Source organism: Actinia tenebrosa, unplaced genomic scaffold (assembly GCF_029948245.1).
Source record: "Actinia tenebrosa isolate PJP-AT-01 unplaced genomic scaffold, QUT_ActTen_1.0 PGA_scaffold11__36_contigs__length_13525064, whole genome shotgun sequence".
NCBI classification, from domain to species: domain Eukaryota; kingdom Metazoa; phylum Cnidaria; class Anthozoa; order Actiniaria; family Actiniidae; genus Actinia; species Actinia tenebrosa.
In genome coordinates, this window is record NW_028292571.1 from 8,032,365 (window position 1) to 8,044,167 (window position 11,803).

The 11,803-nt window shown below is 36.7% G+C and overlaps 2 protein-coding genes and 1 non-coding gene across 11 annotated transcripts in view; 2 read left to right on the plus strand and 1 right to left on the minus strand.

Moving 5' to 3' along the window:
- The window catches only part of LOC148912443 (uncharacterized), a 141,054-nt gene extending 132,697 nt beyond the window's left edge, over positions 1 to 8,357 (plus strand). For 4 of the 7 annotated variants that reach the window (XM_089027241.1, XM_089027242.1, XM_089027244.1 and 1 more), the window contains one exon: positions 8,258 to 8,324. The gene's annotated coding sequence lies outside the window, so the exon portion shown is untranslated. Of the gene's footprint in view, positions 1 to 3,923; positions 4,057 to 8,257 lie in introns of those variants that run through there. The other 3 variants (XM_089027247.1, XM_089027238.1, XM_089027239.1) reach the window with 2 other exon arrangements.
- Positions 5,894 to 5,965, plus strand: Trnas-aga (transfer RNA serine (anticodon AGA)). Its single transcript has one exon. It is a non-coding gene; the product is annotated as a tRNA-Ser (tRNA).
- Positions 6,839 to 11,390, minus strand: LOC148912452 (uncharacterized). 3 transcript variants are annotated; one of them, XM_089027249.1, is made up of 7 exons: positions 10,648 to 11,390; positions 10,326 to 10,415; positions 10,094 to 10,165; positions 9,887 to 9,947; positions 9,600 to 9,668; positions 8,807 to 8,998; positions 6,839 to 8,622 (listed from the first exon to the last, which is right to left on the minus strand). In XM_089027249.1, the coding sequence occupies exons 1-7, from the start codon at positions 10,865 to 10,867 to the stop codon at positions 8,583 to 8,585; spliced, it is 744 nt and encodes a 247-aa protein (XP_088883375.1). In that variant the 5' UTR covers positions 10,868 to 11,390; the 3' UTR covers positions 6,839 to 8,582. The 3 variants fall into 3 exon arrangements, 2 of the variants coding, with proteins under 2 accessions (XP_088883375.1, XP_088883376.1); XM_089027250.1 differs by lacking the exon at positions 6,839 to 8,622 and adding an exon at positions 9,256 to 9,290 and having other exon boundaries at positions 8,848 to 8,998; XR_016119255.1 differs by lacking the exon at positions 6,839 to 8,622 and adding an exon at positions 9,141 to 9,290 and having other exon boundaries at positions 8,868 to 8,998.
- Between the last annotated feature and the right edge of the window lie 413 nt (positions 11,391 to 11,803).

Below are 11,803 nucleotides of genomic sequence, written 5' to 3' on the forward strand. Positions count from 1 at the left end.
TAAAGTTTAAGTTAAAGTAATTAAGAAGAAAATGAACAAGACCAGTATTTTGTTTCACACACGAATCAGAAAAACTATTTGCACCGAAATGTGCTGAAGAAAATTTTCTGTTTTCACAGAGGAAAAAACTACAAGAGGCACTGAAGTGATTTTTCACGATCATTAAATATGTTTAGCTTGCCAAAATACCGTGTGTCACTTTAGACAAAACACATTGTCCATTGAGAAAAGGCGAATTAATGAAAAAGTTTGACTATTATAAAACTAGAACTTTCTTTCAAATTTTGCACCATGAATTTTCGCTCCGCCTCAATGTTCAGGTATTTTTTTCATAACTTTTCAACTTCTAAAGTCCCCAACAGACAATAGAAATACAATCACAATATCGGCGAAGTACAAAAAGTGAATCAAACTTAGTATTTGAGGATTCAAACTAATAAAAAAGAGATTATTTTTACCTGATTGAAGGGCATTTTACTTACGATTTTTTCTGCCAGATGCTCTCAGTTCGGCGTATTTGTGCCCTTATGTTTAATTCTTCTATTCCGAGCAGCTTGACTGTTTTCAGCTATCTTAAAACCTCTTCTTTTTACTGGTAAACAACTGATTCGAACAGTAAATGCTAAATTTTCTCTCAAGTTTAAAGTTTTTTAAACTCTTGACTCAGTGAATTCAACAAGTTTGTTCATTGAAAATCCGGCTCTTTCGTAAACGAGTCCAATCTACCTTCATTTTAGATGTCCATTAGATAACTTGTCGTTTTGAAAACACTGAAGTTCAGGTCAGAAGTACGTGTTCTTGGGATGCACAAATATTAACTGTATCTCAGTTTAGGTGGAGAATTGTGGAATAACTTACGGTCTCGTCTATAACTGCAATCAACTCCAAAATGAATGAGTCTCAGTCGAGCGACCATTGTTTTGATTTAAAAACAAGCTTGAATGAAGTTGTCTCAGCTGAGTATTTTTTACATATGCTGTTATAATGGATTCTTTCAAAAAACCTTTCAGAATTTCTCAAGGAATTCCTCTAAACACATTTTCTCGTCAAATTGAATAAAGTTTGGTTTGTCAACTGCGTGAAGCTTGCTTTGTCACTGCCGATCTCTTGTGTACCTATGACATCACTACAATTTGACCAATCAAGATTCGCATGCTAAAATAGCTCAGACTAGCGCGCGGAGCTAAAAATAGATTTTCAAGAAACTTTCATGGGTCACAGGGATATGCTCTCTTACTTCATATTCCCTTGCTTTATACTTACACTGCATGGATATTTATAAATCTTTCGATGTACTTCTTCTCCATTCTTCGTCTCAGCCTTCTGTGCAGGATCATTTAAATAGTCCATAATCTTATGAGACTCATTGAACATTTTCATTTTAATTACCTCCGATGACATTCGAGCTCAAAGTGCAGGTATTGAGCCCACTTCTCTGATTCCGTGGAAATGGCACACAAGATTTTCCATGAGACTAAGAAAATTGCTCCTATACGACAAACCAATCTCCTTTGCCACTTTTTTTTTTCTTGGCGAAGTTGACCGACAAGGTCAATAGCATCGTATCCAGATTCATAATGGAAATACATTTCTTATCTATAAAAGCGATATAAGAAAGTTAATTAAAATGATTTCGTTGTGGCTGAATATCACTGACAATTTAAAAAAATTGACGCTCGATGAGCACATGTGGCTACTGCAGATTTACATAACTGGAGTTTAGTTCATTTATTTTTATTGGAATGCTTTAACAACATGTTGTTACGGGTTTGCTGAGGAAGCAAGTGTAATCTATATATTTTCGTCCGCGTTGGGGGGTATACCCAGGATTTTCTCCGAGGTATGCACTGCAATTCAGCTTCATTGATCTTCTTTTGTCTTATAATTTAGTTTCTCACTAAATTACTTATGTCGTGTTTTTCTATGACAACGTTTTTGCAAGTAGGTATACAGTCAATTCAAAAAATGTTGTCGTCGACCAACTCAAGCCTACGCGACTGGACCGAAAGGAACTCTGGGTAGCAATAATTGAAGCCGAGTTGACTCCATTGTTTTATCTGACTAGTTATGCCTGGTTTACAGCACGAGCCTTCGTAGGCGAGCGGGAAGAGTTGAAGGAGACGTTTTTTTAATGCCTTCGTATTTTCGTATTTGTGAACTGAATCATAACTACTTGGTTTTTCTTTCCCTAAACCCAAAGACATGCAATTGATGGATTGTTTCTCGCCATTATTATCTTATTACTAGCGACAACAATTAAATCAGAACGAAAATTTAACCGCTTCAGTGATTTTTACCCATATTCCTTTCGGTCCAGTCGCGTAGGCTTGAGCCGGTCGACGACAACGTTTTTGAATTGACTGTATATATTTATTGATTTCCCTCCTCTTTTCTGGAACGCATGTGCGTAATGGCATACGTATACAACTAGGTACACTACTGTGGTTGTTGTTTTCATATTATGGCTCGCCCTGGCACTAGTTTCCTGTCTTTGTGTTTGGTAGTTTTAGGCCGGGCTGGGAGCTGAATGTTTTGGAGGGAGACGTCAAAAGACCTGTTTTTAGTGTTCTCAAGTTTCGTTGAAAATGTCCAAATATTATTTTCTGTTTGTTGTGGTCGCTACATCAATTTTTTTTTTTTTTTTTTTTTTTTTTGAGCGGGCAGAGTGTAATAGTGCCAGCTTTATATTGAGAAACCTGTAGAATGTAGAACGAAGCAGACCATTTAACGTATATACACAATTTATTAAAGTAAGAAGTAGTTCAAGGTATTTTACAACTTCTTTCTTTGTTAATGAGGGGTTATCAGGTTGCGTGACATTTTAAAATTTAATCCAATATAACGAAAAATAATATTCGAAAAGAACATTGCCACAATTAGTAAAAGAGGCTCAATTATCCTCCGAAGAGGCTCAATTATCCTCCAAAGAGGCTCAATCATCCTCCGAAGAGGCTTTTGCTTTCCCAATAAATGATTTTTTATCTGCATACAAAAATCATTGTCTGTGATCAGCCAGCTTTGTCTTCGCTGTCATGCCTTGTAATTTCGGCGTAAAAATCGGTCTAAAATTTGAGTAACACTTGCAAAACCTTTCATTTAATAGTACAGAAAAACCAAATGGAACTTGTGATAAATAAAAGTAACTTTGAACTTTGAACAATCAACCATGAACAGACGAGTCAGTCCCACTGCACCACGAGGTTCCAAGGCCGTCATCGTTTGTCATCTCCCTCGGCAATAATCGGAGTACAGCGAGATTTTGTTGTTCAAGCCACAGGCTAACCACTCTAATAAATGAAGGAAATACCAAATGGCGTCTTGTCTTTGTCTTCTTATGCGCGCGCGTTATCGATTTTTTGTCATCTCCCCTACCCCCCTTGGTAACAATTTTGTTTTTCTACTATACAATATACTAAAAAGGTAGGCAACTGGACTCTTCCACAGTCTCTCGCTCGTCCGTTCCGTCTCCACGCTTAGAGACTGTAACGGTACAATGACCGAAAGGACTTGTGGATCAAGAAGCGTCGCCTATTTTTGGCTTCGCGAAACCGGAACCGGCCATTTTCGCTGCCTTTTCGTAAAGCTTTTTTATCGTAGAGTTGTCAGATCTATCTTGAAAAACGTCGTATAGAAAAAAATAGAAATAAGATATATTGTATCAGGAAGAAAAAGCACAGAAAAAAGAAAAAAAAACCAGTTTAAACTATTTTTCATTCACCTAAAGTGCAATGAAGTAAGTATTTTTTTATTTTTTCTTGTAGTAAACTTACGTAGCACGCCGGCTCCACAAACTTGGTGTGAACAAAGTTTATGAAAAAATACATATTTACCTTGTTTCTAAACTTCAAACCAATGATAACCTACTTAAAATTAATAATATTTTCCTACTTGCATTAAAAATGTGCATTTTCTCTGCCGTTTAGGTTGACGCTAGAGCAAAAGTATTGCTTAGACCAAGCACTAGCAGGGCATAATTTTCAAGACGTTCTGATTACTTCTGGAGTTATCTTGAAGCAGCAGTTTACAGCGTCGTCACTGAATATTTGCATAATTTCAGGAACAGTGACCGATTTTCCAATTTCAAACTCAAATTTTGATAAAAACCTATTGATTGAACGTTATTAAAGATTTTTTTTCCCGTATAAATGGATTTCACATGACTTTCTTAAAAAGAGACAAATTATATCACTATTTCCACATATACATACCAAAATTTTGCTTTCTGATTGTAATGATAGCTATAAGATATTCTTTTTCTCGAAGACATTCTTATTTTCGAAAGTGAACAAAGTTTTCCCAGTCGTTTGTTTACAAAAAGGCAGCGAAAATGGCCGGTTCCGGTTTCGCGAAGCCAAAAATAGGGATGCTCGGATGCAAGCATAACTGACGGCACATAAGTTTTCGCTTAAAAAGCCCAAAAAGCCCCTCCTTATAGAGAATTTATTATCAAAAATCCTTTAAATTATTGAAGATTAGATGTAAGTACGACGTTCTGTATACTTTTTTGTTTCGGAGTCAAAATATCTGGATAAATTCGCGGCTTTCTCTCGTCAAAGTTTGAATTTTCCACAGGAAGCCAGTGAAGTTGCCTACCTTTTTAGTATATTGTATAGTAGAAAAACAAAATTGTTACCAAGGGTAGTAGGGGAGATGACAAAAAATCGATAACGCGCGCGCATAAAATAGACAAAAACAAGACACCATTATTAGAGCATTTCCTTCATTTATTAGAGTGGTTAGCCTGTGTTCAAGCGTTGATTGGTTGCGAAGTTTGTTCATTGTTTCATATCGAATTGTTTATTATTGATGATGATAGCTGATTGGTTCCGAAGTTGGTTCCGGACGGACACAACTCGATGACATAGTGGCTTCGCCTCTTCGAGGCAGTAGCCACAAAAATACAAGTATTTTAAAGACCGCAATGCATTAGTGTCCATAGACTAGTACCAGTCACTGGTTTCATTTACTAGTAAGGAAATGGGGTTCCGCTTGCAGTATCGGATACATATAGAGGAGTAAAGGATAGGATACCTTTTACATGTTTAACCGGTAGAGTGTAAAAGGTAACTTTATGGGGGTACAGTATATGGGGTTAAGCATGGAATCCAACACATGTGTTTTATTTGTTGTATAGTTATTCTTTCGTCTTATGTTTACTATCAACCTAGAATTAATAACATCAGATTTCACAGGACAAAAATCACATTTCACATTTCACATTGAAGAACCAATCATACGACATACGACATGCAACTTGTATTGGCTTTTGACTTTATTAAAAAATGATAAGACAATAACACAAGCCAGGGGCGGAGAAGATGATAGGGAATTAATGGGGGCTGGGGTGGGGCTGGGGCTGGGGGTCCGGGGCTGGAGTACCCCCGCCCCCGGTTTTTCAAAAAGATAGGTGGTTTTGGTAGATATATATTAATAGACCTACAAATGTAAGCCCACTTCCCCCCCCCCCCCTCCCCCCCCCCCCCATATAAAAACGCTGCGCCGCACCTACAATCCATAACAAATTGAACACCGTAAATATGTACGCAAAGAATAATTTATCTATAGAGAAAAAATATCGCTCTGGGATCCTCACGAATACCCTACATTTCATATTCTGGCTGCGTTATCAGCGTGGTTGGTCCTTGTAGTGTAGTGGTTAACACATCGGACTAGAATACCGAAGACGTGGGTTCGAATCCTGCCAAGGGCATTTGATATTTTTCTCTTATTCTCTCTACTCCATTATATACACACCGAACGCATAATTTATTACTACTATATTCTTTGCGTACATATTTACGGTGTTCAATTTATCTATAGAGAAAAAATATCGCTCTGGGATCCTCACGAATACCCTACATTTCATATTCTGGCTGCGTTATCAGCGTGGTTGGTCCTTGTAGTGTAGGGGTTAACACATCGGACTAGAATTCCGAAGACGTGGGTTCGAATCCTGCCAAGGGCATTTGATATTTTTCTCTTATTCTCTCTACTCCATGCATAAGTTGAACAAATTCAACTATTCAGCTCGCATCATAACGTTCCCTCGCATACCGAAATATTCAACTAAACTGTTCCAATTAGTAGTACTAAATGCCTATGTATTAGATCTACAATGAAATCCATTATTTAGGGCATTAAAACATTTCTTTTGATTTTTTCGCGGTAATTTCGACACGTGTGACAATTTCGTTATAATGTGCTAATTTCGTTATGGCCGCAAGAAGGTTGATACAGTTACATTATAGCGACTTGTGCATCTTGGTATAATATACAAAACAGAAAATTGAAATATAGAAGTATATTTCTTTATTTACAGAGATCTACTGGCCCTGGTTGTACACTGAAGCCTGGATAGCGCTGTCCGGCGGATAAATCCTTATCCAATAGGTAAGTCGATGCTGTTTTCCAATAAATTTATCCACTGGATAAGATTTATCGGTCGGACAGCGCTATCCAGGCTTCGTACAACCGGGCCCTGGTGTGTAAAATTGTGTGTCCAAACGATGGTAGAACTTTAAAGTGCGTCCCGACGTGTTCCATCAGCAGGCAGTAGATAGGCGCATAATGTACAGACTGACGTTTGCAGCCAGGTATTACGTACGTAGATTGCGACATGATATACAAGATTCAGTTTATCCATTGAATACGTTTCCATGGTAACCCATCATATACCCAACGGAAAGATAGAGCTTTCCATATTCCGTTCTATTCAGACCCGTAAAAGGGGGAAGGGGCGTGGGGTCCTGCCCTGATTCCACGGTTTTGTGTTGTAACGGGGTTTATTCATCTGAATCGAAAAACCACCAGAGTATGGTTCTAGAAACTGCGTAAATAATTGTCTTAGATAAGCTATTTTTTATTATTAAAAATTGTTAACAAACCTTTATTTTATATATTCCGAGAGAAACGGTGGCTTCTTTATTACATGAACACGATCACGTGACACGAGTGCATAAGCGCAATTACAAGTATGAACACTTTTTTTCAGTTCTTTGCGCTTGTGTTTATGATTGAGATAAGAAATGCTACAACCTATCTATAACTATCTGCACCAAGAAATGACTTATGTTTCATTAGTTACTCCCTTTATCGCAGATACAGCTAAGCTACTGTATGATAAGTAAGAAAGCATGGATAAGGGCAATTTTATTTTCGATCAACAATTAATAATGTCATATAGGATTAATTAACAAATAACTATTTTAGAACGATTTCTTAGGGAAAGAATTCTATATTCTCTAATACTGTAAACAAATTACAGAAACATTTTTTCTTCTATGTGCACGGTCAACGTTATATAACAATGGATACAGTCAATCAAAAACCTAGAACAATACGTTTCCCAACCATTCCTTTCCATTAACTATATTTTGAGGTACGGTTCATGGTACTGTCCACGGTTTCTAGTTGAGCGGGCTCATGTTTTACGCGACTTGAAGTTGCGAAAGGCCGATTAGCACTCTTATTCAGTCGTTTCATATAAGGCTCATGATTTATCCATTACGCATGTTCTTATACAATTTCCGAGCTTACCGCCTCATCTATTATGGTTTGAACTGTAAAGCTAATAGCGTTTTTACTCCGTCCCGAGAGAGTTAAGTCACCACATTGATAGCAGCTATATTGGTGTACCTAACAAAAGAAACTAATGACAAAGTTATTGACAAAGGTACACCAATATATGGCAGCTGTGACGTCATGTCTGACAATAGAGATGGCAGCCATATTGGTGTAACTAACAAAAGAAACTTATGACAAAGTTATTGTCAGAGGTACACCAATGTGGCGGCTGTGACGTCATGTCTGATAATAGAGATGGCAGCCATATTGGTGTACCTAACAAAAGAAACTAATGACAAAGTTATTGTCAGAGGTACACCAATGTGGCGGCTGTGACGTCATGTCTGACAATAGATGGCAGCCATATTGGTGTACCTAAAAAAAGAAACTAATGACAAAGTTATTGTCAGAGGTACACCAATATGGCGGCTGTGACGTCATGTGAAAACGCTCTATAGCTATTATTATTATTGTTCATCAAAACAAAACAAAACTTTCATCCTCTTCATCTTCCTGCATTAACATCAAGTCATTTAGCTCCACTGAGTCCTGTTCAGCTAAAGTGTGATCTATGCCACTGAGGTTATAATACGTTTTCACTGGTGGCACCTGAACTGGGGTATCCCAAATACCACTCCATAACCGTCCCAAAATGCAAACTTGGTTAGAGTAAACCATCCTTTTTTTCTTCAAGCATGCTGTCAATCCTGCATTAAGAGGGACATCAGGCTGAAGGGTATCCACATATTCGTCTATTAGCCTGCTGCTCATGGATAAAGGAAACAAGTCGCCTCATTTCCTCCTTCAACATGTTGGTCTCCTCTTCACACCTCTTGCTCAGCCAGGACAAATCAATAATTTGTCTCCTTAGAGAGGCTGGTACAGTAGTGCCCCCATCTGTCATCGTAGAGTAAAGGCTACTTTTTGGATCCTTAGCCTCTTCATACAGGATCTGCTTATCAACAGGCAGTAACCCATTAACTTCTGACAAAGTCTTGTTGATTGATTTCACAACTTTGTCAATCTGTTTCGAAAGCTTTATAGCGATTGCTTGACCATCTATGAGGTAAAATGACAACAATCATTACAAGAGATTTTTATAATTTCCTTACCCAAATGTATTCCCTGACAATTCCCTGACATTAAAATGTTTTTGGATTTCTCTGCCTTTTAGAATTAGAGTGGGGACCTGAAGCTAATTAAATACATACATTAATTATTCATGTGAATTTTGGTACAATACCTGCATAGATACTTTCGCTTTAGCTCTACCAAAAAACACCTCTCCAATGCCATGCAGTGCAACTTCAGCAACAGTTCACTTTTTCTTTTTTCATTCAGTCGCGACTTGACAGTAATGAAAACATGGGATACATCAGACCATCTTTCTCTTACATTATTATTTTTTTCCATGGCTTTTATAGCCTTCTCGTTTCTGTATCACAAAAATGAATGATAAGTAAATACTTAATTGCTTGCTTCAGCTTCATGGGAAAACCCCTCCCAACACCCCACTCTCTCTATCTCTTCTGCAGGACCTCAGAACCAGTGTGGTTTCTACAGGAACATAGATTTACCAGTTTTCATTTCTACGGGCTGACCGAGACAGGAAAGAAGCTGCTGACACAGAAATTGGTAGATATCTTTACATTCTTTGATTGATGACAGTCTGTAGAGACTTTACCATCATACCTTCACAATCACATGATGGCAGACATGACAGGAGGCTGGAACAAATGAATCTGGTTTAATGTGATTTACATGAGAAAGAATTCAGTTTCCCAGGGGAAAAAGATGCTATTGTTTTGCTTCCTGTAATGGCTGTCATCACGTGATGGTGGAAATTAGCCTCTGTTGCCCAATTTTCATGTCTTGTATGTTTTGTCGATCAGTGCGTATCAATTAAGACAGTAAGAGTAATATCTTCATATTTTGGTATTACAATTAATAGAATCTTGGCAACAAAATCTTTAAAATGTTCATACATTATACATAGCTTAAACATTGACAAAGCTACATGACTGAAAAGATCTTACCGTTTAATTTTCTTTTCTACATCTCTGACTTTCTCTTGGTCTTCCTCCTGCACACAAGTTAATTCATTTCTGCAAATTAAGAAATGGAGCTGTTTAGGAAATATATTTGGTTTATCACTTATAATTCTTTATTAGGAATTCTGTACTCGAGGGGAGAGGTGGATGGCCTGACACTACAGACTAACAATTAAGATGGAATGAGCAAAATCAGAAATCCTCCTAAAAGTACTATACTATTATATTGCTTGGTATATATACATGAATGCTATGTATCCACACTTACATACCTGAGCTTTTTAGCTGAAAGAAGGAGGCTTACGTAAGTTTCATCCCACTGCAGTATCAAACCTTTAAACATAAATTACACATATGAAAATAAATGAACACAAATAAAAGACAGCTATTTTCAGCAAGTGTTTCATTTCTAATAACAGCTATATACATATATGCATGCTGTGAAAACAGAAATTTCATGTAAATATGATTCAAAATACCTTGTTCTTTTGGCTTTAAAGCATCTACTTCTTCATCTTTCCACTCTTGTATCTTGACAGTATCACATTCAACTAGGTATTACAAGAATAAAAAATAGATTTAAGAAGAGTTGAAGAAATTATCTCAAAGCATGTGTGGAGTGCGAGTGTGTGTAATAGCATAGCATTTTAATTAAAGTATTTCCGTGATAATAAGTTATACATTTAAGAACAGATAGTGATAAATTAATACCTGGGAGTTTATCGGTAACTGCTTTAAGCTTTGAAGTGACATCCTTGAGAAGAGTTTCTGCTCTCAAATATTTTGCTTTAAGACTAACACCTTATAAAAAATAACATGAATTAATTTTATTATTTTGCAAATAACAGCTTTATCATAGCTGATCAGTTTTTTTCTGCATCTTAATTATATTTCTTGGAAAATGGATATGTTATGCACATGTAGTCATAAGCAACACGAACACTGCCATTCTGACCGCTTGTTTGGTGATATTATGTCACTGTTACAGTATATAGGCATCAGGGAAATGTAACTTATTATAATTTTTACATACCAAATTTGAAGTACAAATGATGACCGTAGTGAAGTAATCCATCAGTCAAAACATCGGTTCTTTTGTGAGCACTCATTTCTTTAGTAATACACGAGAACCTTCTCAAAAAAGACCATAACCGTTCTACCCCTTCACCATCTGTTAAACCAATATCTTCAATCCTTCTCGGACTATACTGGATCTTCAAACATGCGGCAAAATTGGGAAAATTAGTAAGCATTTGAGACACAAGAAGGATAGCTATTATACAATTGGTAAATTATAGAAATTAGGATACAAAATGGCATCAGTCATAAGACCAATACAAAAATAACTGTTTTTCTTCTCATCTGGCATGATGCCTTGTGTCCATAGCAGTGAAATATGGGTTATGGCCACATCAACACCTTCTATGAGGCTTTCCTGAGAGGAGCACTATAAATTATGCAGAAATTTATAAACTAAAACAAGATAGCTAGAGTACAGACAAACCATACTTGTAAACACTATAAGATTTATTTAGTGTTTGTTACATTTTATGTGCAAAATAGCACAAAGTATTTCACACTTTTAGTGTTTGGAAATGTTGACTGAAGGGATGATTTAACACAACACATCCTACATCAAAGTTACATGCTATACTACATCAATATTCGTCTGCCACTTCTGACTTCAAAATACCATATGGGGAAGGGTAGATGTAATTTCTGAAATTTCTGGAATATAAGCCTGCAAATAAGATTGGCATTATAGTCACCCTAAAACACTCTAACATTTATATTACATCATACAAAATGCTTAATTTGATCATCTATATATCAGTCTATGATATTACTAACCTTTAATGCTGTGGACAAAAGACAAAGCAATGTAATACATGATGATAACTCTACTTTTAGCATTCTCATTAAAACTTCTAAGTTTTTTTAGCTCATAAACAGAGTATGATATTCCTTGCAGAGAAAAGGAATTTAACAATTTAGTACAACAAAAACGTGTTCACATACAGTATGCATGAAGGCATAGAACCTGCAGCTTCTGATGGAATACATTTCCTTTCATACTCAAAAAATAATTATTTTACCAACAGACTATAGAGAATATGACATGAATGAATCATACATTGACACGCTCCGGCACAGCTCCGCGCGAAAGACCGAGCGCCCTCAACAGTCAT